General features: G+C 35.2%; 1 protein-coding gene across 5 annotated transcripts in view; it reads left to right on the forward strand.

Annotated features, from left to right (window-relative positions):
* DIAPH2 (diaphanous related formin 2) overlaps positions 1-19339 on the forward strand; it is a 918057-nt gene that overhangs the window by 77757 nt on the left and 820961 nt on the right. For 4 of the 5 annotated variants that reach the window (XR_002340795.1, XM_021080479.1, XM_021080481.1 and 1 more), the window contains 2 exons: positions 9383-9487; positions 15651-15671. Coding sequence is in view for 4 of the 5 variants with exons in the window: in XM_021080479.1 (XP_020936138.1) it covers positions 9383-9487; positions 15651-15671 (126 nt within the window). In the remaining variant the exon portion in view is untranslated. The remainder of the gene's footprint in view (positions 1-9382; positions 9488-15650; positions 15672-19339) is intronic. The other variant, XM_021080480.1, reaches the window with a different exon arrangement.

Genomic DNA, 19339 nt, shown 5'->3' on the forward strand with positions numbered 1-19339 from the left:
TGGTTTAATGTCTATTACAGCTGAAACATAAATCTGACAAAGATACCTAGGTCCAAGTGGAAATGAGAACATCATTAACAACACTTATTAAATCATAGTATTAACTTTGCTCTGTGCAATCCATGAATCAGGCAAAGGTTTCCTGCTAAGCCATGGGTAGTAAATTCCCATCTCCCTTGATGACAGTTGGTTGTTTCTGGACCTAATCTGAAGTATTGCAGTTTCATATTTGTGAATAAATGGGCTTTAAAAAATGGACTTCACTAGATGTCATCAAGGACATGGGCTCTTTGCATTTTTCCTTCCACATCCTTGATGTGTAGACCCTTGTGCCTGTGTTTGGCTACTCATGTCCCCTGCAGTCACTGCACCTAGTGCTCAGAAGAAGAGGTGAGTTATGCAAGGGTGAAGGAGACTGACCTGGCAGTTGGGTTGTATCTTTTTCAATGAAGTCCATTTGAAAAACAGTTATTTTCTTGCTAGTTGTTAAACTGTTAAGGGATTACTTGTACTTTTTTGAATGAAAAATGCCCAAGTCATGCTAAATTTCAGAAGTTTTCAAATGCTTCGTCTTGGAGTTTCTGTGTGGTGCAGCTCTTTAAGGATCCTGTGTTGTCTCAGCAGTGGCACAGGTTGGATCCCTGGCCCAGGAACTTCCGTGTGGCACTGGTGTGGCCAAAAATAAAACACTAAGAGTTCCCATTGTAGCTCAGCAGGTTAAGAACCCGACATAGTGTCTGTGAGGATGAGGATGCACGTTCGAGCCCTGGCCTTGCTCATTGGATTAAATGTCCAGCTTTGCCACAAGCTGTGGTGTAGGTTGTAGATGTGGCTCCTATCCGGTGTTGCTATGGCTGTGGTGTGGGCCTGCAGTTGCAGTTGCAGCTCCAATTTGACCCCTAGCCCCAGGAACTTCCATATGCTGCATATGTGGCCCTTAAAAAAAGAAAAAAAGAAAAGAAAAAAAAAATTACTTCGTCTCAAGATAGCCAGAGATATCTTTGTAAGGTACAATGTGTTTTCATGCTCATTTTCAATCTCATTTAAAAATACTGTAAATATTCTACTGTATTGAAATAGCTTGCTTTTATTAAAAAAAAAAACCCTACATTTTTGACTCACTGTGTGTATTTGGGTTTCAACTTCTTTCTTGCTGTGGTTTGAATTTTGCATGCGGGGCAACCTTCCTTACTCGGGAATGCTTCCCACTTAACAGTTTTTTCATAAGGCATCCTTTTATTAAATAAATCATTTATTTTGGCAATATGTTTTCTCTGTTAGATTGTTTTATTAGCAACTCAAGTAGTTTTTATATTTCATTATTGAAACAATCTAGCGAATAATATAAGCTGAGTTGTTTAAAAGAAAAAAAAAACAGCTGTATTTTCATTCAATGGTGTGATAACCCTCCCAACTGAGTAATTTTTCTAATACTTGTTTTAGCAAATTTTCAGCAATGATTTTTGTGTATCTTCTGACAGCATTTGCTGACAAAGGAGTGTGTTTTAGTTTACTGTCATGTTGTTTTGCATGTATTTTTTATCTGCTTCTACCAAGTGTTCCTCCAGTGTCATGGGACCTTTTGTCTTTTGCTATTAAAGAAAGAAAACATTCAAAAGAGGTTTCTAAACATATGTCATTAAGTTTACAAAATTTCACTAAGTACTGGATTGCATATCACATAATTCTGATTATGGCTGAGAAAATTGAAAAGCTTCCTTTATGCTCTAGATGTTTGAATTTTTAATTGCCTGCCAGTTTGAGGTAGCTGTATAATATCATTAGCTAATATTTTAAGGTACAATATGCGTATAAAGTGAGTCATCATTGATAATTGATGTACATGCATATTTCAGGTAGTTACCTTAATTTTCAATCTTGTGGGATCCGTTTCTTATTAGCTTTATATTTTTATTATTTTTATTATACATTATGACTGACGAAAGGCACAGACTTGTGAATAGGATATATAACATTCCAGCATTTTCTTGTTCCCTTGTGCTTGCATTAATGGTGTTATCTTATTAACCTCAATATTTTGTCTTCGTAGCAATCTTTTAAAGTTACTTTTCTATTTTGTTGTTGTTTCTTTTGAGGGTTGACTTAGTTAAAGCTAGATAAAATAACTTTTATAAGTCCACTTAATCAGGTACTTGTAAGCTGCAGTATGTTGCAATACACTGACAGTAAACAAATGTGTGGTGTGAATACCCCATTCTTCCCTTAAGATACCTCATGTGCCATTTGGACCTGTGGATCCAATGAGGGTTTCAGTGTTATTCTCATGTTAAATATTCTTTTATGATTTTTAAGTAAAAATATTTCACAAACCACAGTGGATCCTTTAAGTAATCTTTAAACTATGTACACCACTGGTTGAACATTGAGCTCAGAATTAAGGATTATGGGAGAGTGAAAACAGTATTTGTATTTTCTAATATCTAAAGATACACTCTGAATTTACCTTCTTGATGGTGAAGAGGTGTATGTAGATATTTATAGTTGGTTCTCTCCAATAAGATCTGAAAGTATAAATATATGAAGATTTTTATAAAATACTCAGTAACGGTCACTTAATTTCATGCTTTTTTCCTGCCTTTGGCTCCATAGTATTCGTAGAGATAATGTATTTGGACAGTATTTTTCCCTTTAACTTTGTCTTCCACATGAGCTTCTATATGTTATGTAGATCCAATTATGTATGTGGCTGTAGTCTGTACAGGTAAAGTTAACTTGATCTTTGGAGCACATGAGATAGTTAATTAATACCAGGAACAACTGGCCAATTATTTATTTATGTAGAAAATCCCTGATGCTTTTATTGGAAGTTTGAAAAAGAAATGTTCTGTCCTTTCAAGTTCATAGAAGTTAGAGGAATTATCTATAGGACACATTTTTATATGAACATTTCTTGAGAAAAAAAGAAATGTAAAAATCCATTAATTAATAATCTTAAAATAATCAAAGATTACTCTAATTGCTATTTATGCTAGGGTATATTTTTAGGTACTGAAGTATCATTGGTTCATCTTCTTGGTTCCTAGTTGGATTCATTTCTGCTGCGCCACTACAGGAACTCCAGTTCATTTTCTTTAGGGGTACAGATCCTCTCAAGATAGAAGTTAGAGAATACTTGATAATTTACTACTGAGAAGCAGAACGAAGAGGGCAAACAGTTGATGGTGAAGTTAAGTTCAGACTTAAAAACAGCAAGTGGAAAATCCAGCCTTAAACTGGGATCAATACATGTTGCAGAAACAGAAACAGTTATTTTATAGAAATATATAGAAATTTACAACTTTATAGAAAGAAGGAGCAAGTATTACTTCTTACAGAGAAGTAAGAAATAAAAACAAAGGGTTGACATTTACCTCTCATAAAGCAAGTGAGATAAACAACGGAAGGGTTCAGGAAATAGAAAATGTTAGAGATGAGGAAGTTATCTGTTTAAACATTATCTGTTTAAACATTTATGGGGAGTGAGATGGGAACGAATGAATAAAAGTACAAATGAATGAATAGGGAGCTGGTTTAACTTTTAACCTTCTCTCTCTTTTTTTTAAGCCTTGGCCTGCGGCATGTGGAAGTTCCTGGGCAAGTTCCCCTAAGAGGGATTGAACCTGCACACAGCAGCAACACAAGCTGCTGCAGTGATAATGCCGGATCCTTAACCTGCTGTGCCACAAGAGAACTCCTTAACTTTCTTATTTGACTCTATTCTTATATGGCTCCTCAGCAATAACTTTAGGAATACAATGTTTATTTGATGAAGAGGTGAAGGAGTTTGTCTATAATGGGAAAATTGCATCATAGCATAAGTGGTAGGAGGAAAAATGGTTTAGTGTTTATAAATATGACTTGACACAAATACAATACAAATATTATAAGTATAATATTTTGACTCCACCATTTTTTAAAACTGTAAAATACTACATTCTTATGTATTGTGGAAGTACTGAAAGTTAAATATACTAAAAGCTTGCTTTTGTATTTTGAGTACTGTAAGAACTCAGTTTAGAAGTAGTTTCCTATTCAATTACATTGTTTAGAATTAATATTGAATTTTGAGTATTGTTCTATTTAGTTTTATAATTGTTTTATAAAGCTGGAGTTAATGATTTGGAAGTATTAGCTGCCTAATTAGTAGGATGCTGCTGCTTTCTATAAGATGAATCGTTATGGTCTGTTCTTCATGTGAATGGTACTTATTCCCAGTCAAGCTATGCAGCAAATTTATAAGTATAAAAAAAATTTGTTAATGTAAAGCAAATTATTAAGAGAAAAGCTCCTAAATATCCCATTGGCTTAACAAGTACTTATTAAATGCTCGGTGCATTCTGGGAATGCATACGTTTTCTTTGGGAAAACAAAGATAAAAAAGAACCCAGTTTCTTTCCTCTGTTAGCGTATAGTTTAGGGAAGGTGGATTTATGAGAGAGTTTCATTTGAAGTGCTACAGTAATAGGAAGTTAATGTGGAATAATAGAATGAATATAGTCATTTCTAAATGAGGTGCTTTGGGGGAAATCTCAAGAATTAACAAGCATATTACTTAGCCAGATAAGGATTTGGGTGGGGTGGGATGAGATGGGGGTTAATAGAGCTAGAGGGTGGTTAAGTTTAAGTTGATAGCCTTTTAGGCAGATAGAATAGTGTCATAAGCGAAGTAATGCAAGTGTATTAACAGCATAGTGTATGTAGAAAACTACCAATAACTGTTCATTATTAAAACATAAAGGGTAAGACGAAAAGTAACAAAAGAAAAAATGAGACTAGGGAAGTGATAATAACACCATTCTTTGACAACTAGTTAATATACACTAGGCTTGGGTGCATGGTTACGCTTAATCTTGACATTCCTCTGAGGTCTTTATTCTCCTTATTGACCTGCCTGCCTCCATGATTTTATTTTCATAGCATAATCTTAGCAGTGTGTGCTGGTAAAAACTGAACTGGAGTGACATGGTAATGTAGAAATGTCACTGGAAGAAGAGCAAACTCTACCTAGAGACTGGCAGAGGTGGCATTACCACACTCTTAGGCTTGGTTGTGAGGAGTACAAATACAGACACGCTTATCTTGTCAACGTTCCAGAGTTGATTCTATAAGGGGGATGCAGATTCATGCTAACTACATTTACAGTTAGCTATATAGTTAACTACTATACTGTATACTACTACTACACTATATATGCTATACTATACTACTATATTTAAAGTGTAACTAGAATATTTAGAGATAGTAGAGACATAGTCTAGTGTACGGGAGCAGTGTTTAGTGGTTTTTATGGAAACAAACACGAGTCAGCAGAATTATGTACGTGCCAATAAGGTCATAAAATCAGAGGCTGAATTAATAGAGGTATACTATTTCAAGATGAAGATGGCAGAAGTTCTTTCCTTCCTTGGATTTATCAAACCATAGAGTATTTGAGAGAGATGCTGAGCCATGTCACATGAAGATAAATTGAAGCCGGTAATATACTTTATCCCTAAGGAGATGGTGTTGCCTTCATATAACATTTGTTTATTATTCTTTATTCCCTCTGTCCAATCTGACTGCCATTTCTCTTCCTTTGGACTCTTATCACTTTTACTTGAATTACTGTGTTAGCCCAAATTATTATTTTTTACTTTGATTTTTTTTGTTTTGCTTTTTAGGGTCACCCCCAAGGCATATGGAAGTTCCCAGGCCCGGGGTCAAATCAGAGCTACAGCTGCTGGCCTACGCCACAGTCACAGCAATGCAGGATCCCTGACCCACTGAGCAAGGCCAGGGATCGAACCCTCATCCTCACAGATACTAGTTGGATTCGTTTCTGCTGCACCACAGTGGAAATTCCCCAAATTATTAAACATAAGAGAATGCATTCTAGCTAGTTTAAATATAAAATATGTATTTTATATTTAATATATTTTAGAAACATTTATTTTATATGTTATATATACAACATCTCGTATATAATAAATCAGAAGGGTTGCAAAACTGGCTTCAGGTAACATTAGTATAGGAATAACTTCCAGAACCACACAGCCGATATATAATCTTATGAAGGAGCTGTTGCCAACCCAAAACCACTTGGTCAAACTGTTGTGATAACAAAGATGTGGCTGCTGCCATCAGTTCCATAACCACATCATCTCTGATGTCACTCGTAGTAACCAAACAGATTGATTACTCATGGTCTTTCCTTAAATAGTTTTGAATCTACACCTCCTACATATATGTATGTCTTGGGTGGAAACTAAGCCACCTATGTACTCTAACTATAAGCATGATGAGAAATGCGGTTTTTATGGATTCTTCTTTGGTGGGGCTGCCACTGTGAGGGTGTTTTAAAATGTAGTGGGCATGTTCAAGTGCTGTTGGGCAGCCAATCATGACAGAAGACCACTGTGGTCTGGTAGCTAGTCTCCTGGCCTTCACTCAAGATTTTTTTTTCCATCCTTCAAGACCCAGATCCTGATAATTCTCTGCTGACCTTCCCATCTGTCTGCTGTGTTCCTGAAACATTCTTTGCATGTCTCTATTATAATGATGTGCTTGCATATCTCTTCTCCCTACTAGGCCATGAATTGTTTATTCTTATTTGACAGACAAATATAGCATTTACTAAGTAGCAGACATTGTTCTAAGTACTTCACAAGTAATAACTCATTTAACTTGTGGACTCAAGTACTCTTTGAGTTTTGCATTCACCACTCAGCCTGGCATAGTCTGTGGTGCGTGTTACATGTTCAGTAAATAAGTGATTCAGAATTTAAAAAGTAGAGAAGAAAAAATAATTACAGTCCTATCACTGTAACAGGATATTAGTAGTTTGTTGTACATATTTCAGATACAGTCCTTCAAGAGAACACTTGGCCAAAATTAAGGTGCCCTGTAATGGGATGGGTTTCCTGTGGAGGTAGTGAGTTCCCTGTTAGTTGAAATTGATACAGAACACAGATGAGTATATGTGGACTTTATAAGATCCTTAATCCAGCCTCATTTCTGTGATCCTACTTTGATTCAATGATGCTAGATCTAGTCTTTGAGAAAGAGAGCCTGCCTTCAAGTAAGTCATTAACAAGTAGATGAAAAATAAGGAGATAAGATAGAAAGGGAGGTAGAGACAGTGATTAGGAAGGGGGGGGTCAGGTACTGATTGTGAATTAATCATCATAGCAGTCACTGCAGTGGGTGCAAATATTGCTCATGAGATTCTTGCTGCATTGAAGTTACTATTCAGATATTGTTTGATTACTTTTTATGATCTTTTGTTTTATTCTTCACATTCTCAAATACGACTCTTTAAGGTAATTTTAATATTTCTGTTTGCCCTTTAGTTTACTCAATTAAAAAATTATAAAGGTTTTAATTGTAGTGATGACTAAGCAAGTGAGGGGATAAAAATAATACTGATTTTTAAAAAATTGAGATACAATTCAGATGTTGCAAATTTCATCCTCTTAAAGTATACAGTTCAATGTGTTTTTTCATATAGTCAAAGAATTGTGGAACTATCACAATGATCAAATTTAGGACATTGTCATAACCCCCCAAAGAAATACCATACCTCCCAGGAGTCACACCCCAATTCTCCCCACTGCCCCTTACCCTGCCCCTGATAACCGCTAATCCACTTTCTCTGTCTATAGATTTGCCTATTCTGGACATTTAGTGTAAATGAAATCATATACTGTGTGATCTTTTCTGAGTGGCTTCTTTCATTTTCCATAATGTGATTTTAATGTTCATCCATGCTGTAGCATGTGTCAGTACTCCTCTTTATAGCTGAATAATATTCCTTTGTATGGACATAACATTTGTTTATCCATTCATCACTTAATGGGCACTTGGATTTTTTCCACTCTTTGATGCTGCTGCTACGAACATTCATGTACAAGTTTTTGTGTGGACATATTATATGTTTTCATTTCTCTTGGGTATAAGCTGGGTCATGTGATAATTTTATGTACAACTTTTTGAGGAACTGCTAGACTGTTTTCCAAAGTGATTGCATCATTCATATTCTCACCAGCAGTGTATGAGGGTTCCAATTTTTTCTACATCCTCACCAAGATATGTTGTTATCTTTTTGGTCATAGTCATGCTGATGAGAGCAAAGTGGTATCTCACTGTAGTTTTGATTTGTATTTCCCTAATTAATGATGTTGAACATCATGTACTTGTTGGCCATTTGTATGTCTTCTTTAGTTTATTCAAATCCTTTGCCCACTTGTATTGGGGTTATTTGTATTTTTACTGATTTGTATTGTTACTGATTTGTAAGAGTCCTCTTTTTATTTTTTTTTATTAAAGTGTATTTGATTTACAATGTTGTGCCAATTTCTACTGTACAGCATAGTGACTCAATATATACGCATTCTCTTTCTCATACTATCTTCCATCATGTTCTCTCTCAAGAGATTAGATATACTTCCCTGTACTGTATAGTAGGACTTCATTGCCTGTCCACTCTAAATGTAATAGTTTGCATCTACCAACCCCAAACTTCTCCCACCTCCCCCTTGGCAACCGCAAAAAGTCCTTTTTTATAATTTGGATACAAATCCCTCATCAGACATACGGTTTGTTAATGTTTTCACCAATTCTGTAGATGGTCTTTTTATTGATGTTGCTTTTTGAAGCATGATCCTTTCCAACTTGGTTTTGTGGTCCTTCAAGTACATCTTAGTATGTTTCAGGGATTCACATGAGTTTCAAAATGATGACAAATAATTTGTCTAGTGAAAATGTTATACACGTGCATGTTGCATAGTATAAAGTGAAGTTTCCAACCAAATTAAAACTTGAACCTCAAAAGAGTATTGAATATTTTTCTCTCCAGTGAGTGGTTTTTGTTATCTCAATATAGGTAACTATGTTTCTGATTTTTTTTTTCCCCTGTGCGAATTCAACAAATTCTCATGAATCTTTCTTTAGTGACATAGTGTAGATATTTATTAGATGGAAATTTACAAATCATATCTCTTTTATATAATAATGATCCTAAGGGAGCATATGCCAAATAGTAAAGTGTTCGTTTATTGTTTATTTTTACCCTTGTGGTAAATAAATAGCTTTTTTTTTTTTGCTAAGGCTGGATGGTATGTATCTATGCTATAAACTGCTAATTTTTTCTGTGGAAGAGTTTAAAATGTTTTTTTTTCTTTCTGCTCATTAGTTGAATAGGTAGAAATATGAACCATAAATATATGGTGAAATTTATACCAGATTATGGTATATAAGTGAAAAATAATAGTGAATGAGTCACAAGATGATGATTGTTGTTAGTCACAGCATGACTTACCATTTTTAGATGAACTATTTATTAAATCATCTCTGAAACTCTTAAGCAGAAATTTGCTCATGCTCACAATAAATGTTCTTTTAACAGGAGGACATGAACCTTAATGAAGAACGAAAAGCTCCTTTACGAAACAAAGATTTTACCACCAAGCGTGAGATGGTTGTCCAGTATATTTCTGCTACTGCCAAATCTGTAAGTACTGAGACTTTCCTGGCACCCACATAATGAGCTTAGCATTATCTGCTTAAAAATAACCAAGCCTTAGATCTCTTAAGTTCTTGCCTCGATGTACTCATATAGACTATGCATAAAATAAGCTCATACATGTACTCTAATACATTTTGTATAAATTTCAAAACTTTTTTTTTTTTTTTTTGTCTTTTTAGGGCCACACTCGCAGCATGTGGAGGTTCCCAGGCTAGGGGTTGAATCAGAGCTGTAGCCACTGGCCTACACTACAGCCACAGCGACGTCAGATCTGAGCTGCATCTGCGACCTACACCACAGCTCATGGCCACGCGGGATCCTTAACCCACTGAGTGAGGCCAGGGGTCGAACCTGTGTCCTCATGAATGCTAATCAGTTTCTGCTGAGCCACTATGGGAACTTCCTCAAAACTGTTCTTAATTAGACTTATGTTCTTGTATAGAAGACAGACTAAGGATAGAGGGCACAGAGTTAATCCAGTAAGTTTGTGGGCCGAGGTTTTGTGCACTTACTAATGACAATTAGTGACGTCTGCAGTTTGTAGATATTCAGCATAATATACAGTTTCTTATATGAACATTTCAGATTTTGAGAAGACACAAATATAGCCTAGTTACAAGATTTAACTAAGTTTACATTAAAGAAGTGTGTCTGATATCTGCTTGCATGAAATTTTTAGCAATATTTTTAAGACAGTTTTTCATTTTTGTGATACTACCTATGTAAACTACCTCAGAATTGTTATTGTTTAGTTTAATATAACATAAAGGAGGGTGTTTAATAGGAGATTTTTGTATTTGTTTTTTGGTTTCTTTGCCATGTAATTGATTTACAATGTTGTGTTAGTTTCAGGTGTATGGCCAGTTCATACATATTTATCTTTTTTTCAGATTCTTTTCCCTTATAAGTTACTACAAATATTGAGCATAGTTCCCTGTGCTATATAGTAGGCCCTTGTTGGTTATCTATTTTATATATAGTAGTGTGTATAAGTTAATAATAGAAGCTTTAATGAAATCTGTTTGAGTCTCAAAAGACTAGAAGGTCGAGTTCACTGAAAACACTTGTCTTGAGCAGGAAAAACTTGGTGTTTTAATGGACTGTGTTCACTTTGTTCACTTCCTAAGTTGCTTCTGAAAATAGCCTTCCACTTTGATTTATTTTCATTAAAAAATGTATTTTTTTAATCATGACATGTATCTTTTAAATTTCTGGAAAGAAGAAGCTTTTCACATTTAGAGTTCATAAATCACTATGCATGTATATATTACATATGTGTTTGTATGTATATATATGTCACATTGTGATTTTATGTTTGTGTGGTATGTATTTCACACACACATTTGCATTTAAGACATAATATATTTTAAATTTAAAAAGTTGACCAGTGAATAAAATAGTTTATCATCGGAAAAAGATGTTCTAAAATTATTTGGCTCTCCTATTAATGCTATTTTAGTACAGTAATTGCAGTGGCAATTACTGATGCATTTTGCCCTGAATTCTACGATTGTATTGATTCCATATTGTACTTTAAGCAAGCTAAATCTGAATGCTGAACTATTTAAACATAACACATTGCAGCTCTGCCAGAGCAGAGCAACAGCATGTTTTTTAATTTGCTTCTGATATCCAAGGGCAGAAATATGTTTCAAGTGATAAGTGAAATTTGCCATGAGCGCCATTTTCAATAGAATTAGGTGAGGCATAGGGTTTTACTTTGAAATTCTGATGAATCTCCTCTCATTTTTGCACTCAAGTTAATTGTTCACAGTAAAATGCTTTAGGAAATGCAGGGTGTACATTCTGTGTTCTTTTTCAAATACCTAAAGGCAAATACTACTAGTAAATCTATAGCTAAATCTGAGTGCAAAGTACAGATAACAATATATGAATAATTATGTGGTGTTTTTAATGACAAGATTTGATTAGTGTCTCTGGCTCCTTTGCTGTTTTTGTTTGTGTAAGTGGGACTGAGTGTAATGAAGATTATATGAAGCTCTTAGGCTTTAACCTTTGGATTTTGACTCTATGTCTAACTTGTTTTAACTTATTCTCATATTGTTTCCTTTTCAACTGATCAAAGAAATGCCCACTTTTAAATACTCATTTTTTTTCAGATTAAAATAGTAAAATTTGAGTAGATGTTGGATGAGCTCTCTTAAATTACTATATTTGAAAGATGGAAATTGAATGATTCTCAAAAGACATGAAAACTCTCTCTCTCTTTTTTTTTTTTTTTTTTTGTCTTTTTGCCATTTCTTGAGCCGCTCCCACGGCATATGGAGGTTCCCAGGCTAGGGGTCGAGTAGGAGCTGTAGCCACTGGCCTACACCAGAGCCACAGCAACACGGGATCAGAGCCTCTTCTGCGACTTACACCACAGCTCACGGCAATGCCGGATCCTTAACCCACTGAGCAAGGCCAGGGATCTGAACCCAAAACCTCATGGTTCCTAGTCGGATTCGTTAACCACTGAGCCATGATGGGAACTCCTGAAAACTCTTTATTTAAGGCATTAGCCTTAAAATGTGTACTGTAACAATTTAGTATATGACCCTTATTTGTTTCATTTAGCACACATATGAACACCTGATGTGTATAGAACTTTCATTAGAGTTCTAAGGTTTTACATTTTATTTGCTAATATTTTTCAGGAACCAAATACTGTGATGAAAGAAAGCCTGTTGATAAGCATGTTTTAAAGCTTCCTCGCTTCGGGGAGACATTCATTAGTGCTGTGTTTTCAGTGATGAAAACAAAGAAAATTGCATATGTGATTTCCTTTTGAGGGTGAGAGAGATGCCATTTAGTGACAAAACATCCTCTCATCTTTTGACCTTTTCATGTTCATGACAATGACATTTGCATAAATTTAAACCTAGCCTATGGCCATTTACCTATGTGTAACCAAGGTTTCCATCCTGCTGTCTTTTTTTTTTCTTTTTCAACAAGTGGCCGCACCTGTGGTATATGGAAGTTCCCAGGCTAGGGGTCAAGCCACAGCCACTGTAGAAGCAATGCCGAGTAGTTATGTTGTGAGCCACACGGGAAGTCCTAGATATGCTTTTCATGTCATACATTTTTATGCTTACATTTTCACTATGATACACTGATTTAAAATGTTTCCAGGGAGTTCCCGTCGTGGCGCAGTGGTTAACGAATCCGACTAGGAACCATGAGGTTTCGGTTCGGTCCCTGCCCTTGCTTAGTGGGTTAACGATCCGTCGTTGAAGTGAGCTGTGGTGCGGGTTGCAGATGCGGCTCGGATCCCGCGTTGCTGTGGCTCTGGTGTAGGCCGGTGGCTCCAGCTCTGATTCAACCCCTAGCCTGGGAACCTCCATATGCCGCAGGAGCGGCCCAAGAAATAGCAAAAAAAAGACAAAAAAAAAAAATGTTTCCACATTTAAGGTAGATATGATTGTAACCACTTCTTTAGGAAAATGCTTTATAAATAGTCTAAATAGTCTATAGCTTTATAATCGTCTTTTCAATTTGAAGTAAAAGCAAAGTTAAGGGCTAGAGTCCCTGGTGGAAAAATGTTTTATAGTCATATGTTAAACCAGTGAGAATTTCAGTTAAATTTGAACATAAAATGTTCATTACCCCCTTTAACACCTGCATTAGTCATTTTTTATGGAATTGAAAAGCAAACAAAATATGCGCTTAATAAGAGATGTCTATTTTTCTGGGTTTCCTTGGTCAGGACAGTAAAGCAAGGTGAAACTAATACACAGGTTTGTGCTCAAAACCTGCTTCTAAAACGAAGGCGGGTCTTTAATTGTGTAATTGACCACGACAAAATTAGCCTGGAATAAGATAAAGGAAATTAAAAGATAATGATGAAAACTATTGCTTAGTTTTTGTCCTCTTCAGGTCCCATAATAGAAAATGTTAAGTTGTGTGAATGCCAAAGGAAAAAGTAGCTTGGGTAACTGACAGTGATGAATGGCTTTAAATAAGGGAGTGGCAAAGAGCCTCTCCTCTGCTTAAGCTGGACTGGTTTGCTCATTGCAGCAAGTGTGATTATGGACCTGATGTAGGTTAGTTGATAAACGTTTAGATAATTTGGCTACCAGTAATCTGAATGAGTCTGTGTTTTTCAAAAGTTCAACATATGTTTTCAGAATTGGAAAACCAAGCTTTGTTAATACTGCAGCATTATCATACCAATTCATGATCCTGAAAGAGGCAACAATACATCAGTGATAACAGACTTTTGCATGTTAAATTTTAACAGTCTATGTAGATATGTATGGGGAAAAATTAGTCACTGAAATCTTAATATCAGTTTGCCAAATGTCAGTGTCCGTATGAGAATATTGAGAAAGTAGTTTATTTCTAACTTAAATCACAGTCTTTGAAATTGAGATTTAAAAAATGTGAATTTACATTTTTATGAAGACACAGTGAAAGATATCATTTATTAAAAAATACCAATAGGAAATAATTTAAAATAGTGATATGCAAACACATTATACATTTTTTGATTGACCCACATAATAAGCAGTTGAGAATTATGTCTATTTTTATGTGTGTATACAGTATTATAGTTTTGCCTTTGCCATTATCAGATATTTTCTTTCTCAGGTCTTTTCCAGGCATTGCCTAGATAGGGTGAAACAGTTGAATTCAAACATGACCAAACCTGTTTCTTTTGGCTTTTCCTTGGCCCATCTAATCTGTCTGGGGTATGTGCTTTAGCCAAATGCAGTCATTTTGCAATCTGAATGAATCATTAAATGGGCCATATTCTGGTTGTTTCACTGAGTATAGACTTGCCTTAATTGTTAAGACAGGATTGCCTTTTTTTATTTTCATGTCTGTGTTAAATAAACAAGGGACAAATAAGACCTCTGTCTTTTTGGTGGGAGGAAGTAATTTAGGTCAATAGCATATCTTTCAATTCAGAAAACTGTTAATGGCAACAAAGAGACTTTTATTCAACTAAATAATAGTCTGTTGAAGGAATATTTAAGAAAGCTGCTTCTCTATTTAGCGATTCATGGATTCCTCTGAAATAATTTACTGGGAAACTGTCATTATCTTTTTGTATCTTGTGGTATCCTGTTCAACTTAAAATTCTTGTGGGGAATTTCAATTATATTTGATTTTTATTTTTAAAGTAGAAGCTGAAAAATAGAACACATATTGGTAATAACTGCTATCAGATTAATGGTTTAAGATCGTGGATTAACTCTTGTTTGAACATTGCTTGATATTCAAATGTAGGAATCTGATAACAGTGATTTATATTTGGATTTTGGTATAAAATTAGGTTTAGGACTATGATTTTACTTCTTGCTTTCTTAAACACAACTCTGCCTTTCAGAAATTCTCTTTACCACTAGATAATCTCAATCAAAGTTGCAATTCTTGAACTGTTTCCTCCTAATGAATAACTCTATGTTTAAATATAAACTGCTTCTTTGTCTTCACATTATATAGAAAACTCTACTCTTAAAATAGAAATGCTGGGATGACTTAGAAAACTAGAATCATAAACAATCTATCATCTTTGTAATTTTATTTATTTTTTTGTAATTTTCAAGTATAGTACAAAACAATATTTTAAACTTTAAATTTATAACAATATAAAATATTCCAATTTTCAACCTAAAGTTTATTTCTTAATGCATGACTTTAAATGCCACATTTACATTCTAAAATACTTCATTTCAACCTTAATAGTATATCTGTTAAAACAAGGAAAGAGGAAAAAAAGCAATATTTGGAAAATAATTAAATTTTCCATTGATAATTTTTTGAGGGGTTGTGGGCTGATAGATATCTGCTGTCTGATTACACTTAATCTTGGATTACTTGATAATTAGATTTCACTAGCTGTGAAGCCCATTACAGAACCTTCAAAAAATCTTCAAATAGTAATAATCTTTTATTTAAGAATATTTATTCTGTAGACAGTACACATTTTTGAAGGATTTAGAAATCAGTACTGATATAGTTGTGTTAGTCTCTAGATCTAAAGTACTAAAAGTGTTAAAAGTATAGGGGTAGATAGCTAACTAATTTACTAAACAATTAACTTCTGTGAAAAGCTTCTGATTACTAATACTGTTGCTGTTTTTTGTTTGTTTGTTTGTTTGTTTTTACACCATAACCACTCTTCGTTGGCCACTGCATGCAGATAGTTGGAAGTAAAGTTATGGTGAGTACAAAAGATGTGTTTTACCCTTAGATGTGACTTTGTGCTTTTGGGGATTGAATGATTTTCTGCTCACAGTATTTTATATGTTTCGTTCTTCTTTTGGTGTACAGTTTGCCAAAGCAGTAAGATGAATATTAAAATCAAGTGATTAGACTTGATAAGTATTTTTCCTGTGGCTTTGGGAAATGCTTTAGAACTAGAATATGCTTGTATATTTTGTCTCAAAAAGTTTTACTTCTTTTTAAAAATTCACTCATTCATTCATTTATATTTTTTTGGCTGCTCCTGTGGCAGGTGGAAGTTCCCAAGCAAGGGATCGAACCCACTCCATAGTAGCAACCCAAGTCACTGCAGTGACAGTGCTGGATCCATAACCTGATGCACCACAATTTAAAAAAAAATTTTTTTTGAATTGTGCCTGTGTAAGTCCTTATGGTTCTGATGAAATTGTGTGTTTTCCCTCAGTTTTTCAGGATGGCAGGGATAGACTCCTAAAAGTTTGGTTGACGCTAACAGGAATTCTTATTGAAGCATCTCACTTGGACTATAGTATCACTGAGCACATAGTGTAATGAAAGCAACCTTTGATGTTGAGTCAGGAGTCCTAGGTGCTTGTCTTTGTTGGGGGCTACCCATGGGCTTTGTGACTTGGGGCAAATCAAGTGTAATTTCTTTTAGATTTAGTTATTAAGTGGATAAATTGAAGTGATTGGCTTGCATTATCTTTGAAAGAAATTTTTTGTTATAGTTTATTTACAGTGTTCTGTCAGTTTCTGCTGTACAGCAGGCTTGCATTATGTTTTAAGGTTTACTCTTGTTGCCTTCTTAATGTTCTATTCTCAAAATGCTGTATTTCCGTGCCACAGTTACATGATACACGGTTTCATTAATATACCAAACATGGCCTGTATTGTAATTAAGAGCTATTTTTAATTACCTTGCTTTCATGATTAAACAGTCTGTATTTAGAAAACAGGGTAGGAGATATTATCTTTAATATCACTAGGTACCTTGAATAGTGAATCTTGAATAGTGGATATATTTTTTCCCTTTTTTTAATTTGTAAGACATTTAGGTGAAAAAGCCATCGATCTTTTGGGATGATTTTAAAAATCAACAAATATTTCTTCAGTGCTTATTTTGTGCTGAAAACTATGTTAGGCACACTGATGCCTGGAAAATAAGAATGGGATAAGACCTTAATAGTTTCAATAATATATGTTGAAGTAATCAAACATTATTAAATTGTGCCTGTTGATTGTGTGATAGGAATACTTAAGCAGGGTTAAGATTAATTAGAGAAAATGCCATGCATACTTCTGGGCTTCTAGAAATAGCTAGTTATGGTGGCTAGGATTTGACTGGGGAGCAGAGCGGATGGAGAAGCTCTCAGATTATGGAAATAATGTTCAATGCAAAGGTTTGGAGAAAGAGCCAAATTGTGTATGGTGGGGAGGAGTGTTGTGGGGGAAGAGGGAAGTGAGAGATGAGGTTGACTTTGTTGGAACAAAGAACAAAAATGTATATTGGAAAGATTTAAAAATCAATTTGAAAGGGGATCTTGAAGTCCAGGTAGAAGATTAGAAATTAGTTGGAGCAAGCAAGTGACATGAGGAAAGCAGGGTTTAAGAAAAGTAAATTTGATAGCAGTAGGTAGACTGGATTAGGCTAATGGTTCTCAAAATCAAAAGTGTATCAGAATGGAAATTTTGTATCTTACGGGGTCTGGGATAGGGCCAAGAAGTCTGCGTTTTTATCAAGCAGCACAGGAGATTCTGCGAAGTTAGCCTGAAGAGCCCAGTTTGAGAAATACTGGATTAGGATAGATAGAGATTTGTTTGAGGGGCTACCCTAGGAGACATGTGTGAGTCAGTGAGAATTTGAATTGGAGGCTTAGGTACAGAAGAGTGGGGTTAAATAGCAGAGTTTTGGGCAATAAAAGAATCTGGAGCTCAGAGTGGGCCAGAGCAGGCCTATATTTCTGGTCTTGGTGCCATAAGCAATCCCATGGTGTATGCCAGAGGCCTCTGAAATATTACTAATTTCTCTACATCCAGTTATCAAGTTCTGTTGATTATTATTTCTCCTCTCAAATCTATTCCGTAATTAGCCACACTGTTGCTTCCTTAGTTCAGACTCATCATTTAACCCACCTGTGATTGCCATAGCCGCCTCAATATTCTCCTAGTCTTTGCTCTCATCCCACCCGTGCATGTTTCTGTATGGTACCAGAGGTCACACTGCTAATCCCCCTCAAAATTTTCAGAATTTCAATTGGAGGCTTAGGTACAGAAGAGTGGGGTTAAATAGCAGAGTTTTGGGCAATAAAAGAAACTGTGATCTCAACCCCACCTCCTTTTCTAATTCATCTACAACAGCATTCTTACATGCACCCATCCTCTCTGTACAGATCACTTGGCAATTCCTTAACATCCTATTTTTGATACCTCTAAGTCAAGCATATTTTAATTCTTTGAGCCTGAATGCCCCTTTCTTCTTGAGTGTGCCCAGCAAGCTCCTAAATATCCATCAAGATTAAGCTTCTTGTCAGTCTTTGAAGGAAAAGCCATCTTAGATAACTCCTTACTTCCCGTAACACCATGTATATAACTCTATTGTAATATTTAGCATATTTTATTATAATAAATAGTCTTTCTTCCCCAACATACATAGCGCCTGACCCCAAAATACTAGATCTAATGGGGAACACAGACAGGTAAACAGAATAAAGATGCGAATTGCCACATAGAAAGGTTGCAGAGTGTGCAGAGAGGCTGCATATGGTTTAATAAAAAGTTTTGTCCGGGAGTGTTAGAAAGACAATATAATGAGATAGAAGTTATCATTAATCAGCAACATAAACGATTTCATTCCCTTTGTTTGCTCTGTGAGCTGCTTCTCAACACTGGAGTTTGCAAATCCTGCAATAAAGGGAGGAAACTCTAGGGATCACTGTCTAGAAGTGATGACAGAATTAATTCTAGAGTTTATGTGGGAAGGGTACCTTCAGCAGAGAGGCGTTTGATTGCTTGTTGAGACTAGAGAGAGGAGTGAAGTAAAATATTTAAAATCACCTGGTGAAAGTCTGGTACAAAAGGGCTTATTTTTTATGGTCTCATTAGTCTATACAAGATGGAAAATTTGTTGATAAAATGGCTTGATAAGAATTTCATAAGAAGTGTTCCAGGGAGAATAAATCCTAGAATAACCACTTTATGTATTATAGTTGCCTAAAGACTACAGATGTTGGTCAAAAAAAATGAGTGATGTAGAAGCCAGACTGAAATTGGAAAGATGGAATATGTAATGAACTAGGTCTTTATGACCTTATCTTTCTTTTATCTTTCCAGTGTTTATTAGAAACAGAAATTGAGGCATCTGAGGTCTTCCTGATCTCAAAACCATTAGCCTTTTTTTAAAATTACTCAAATGAATTGATCACATCTGTAGTTGTATAATGATCATAACAATCCAATTTCATAGGATTTCCATTCCATAACCCAAGCACATCCCCCCACCTCCCAAACTGTCTCCTTCAGAGACCCTAAGTTTTTCAATGTCTGTGAGTCAGCATCTCTTCTGCAAAGTTCAGTCTGTCCTTTTTTCAGATTCCACATGTCAGTGAAAGCATTTGATGTTGGTGTCTCATTGTATGGCTGACTTCACTT

Source organism: Sus scrofa, chromosome X, assembly GCF_000003025.6.
Source record: "Sus scrofa isolate TJ Tabasco breed Duroc chromosome X, Sscrofa11.1, whole genome shotgun sequence".
Classification (NCBI taxonomy): domain Eukaryota; kingdom Metazoa; phylum Chordata; class Mammalia; order Artiodactyla; family Suidae; genus Sus; species Sus scrofa.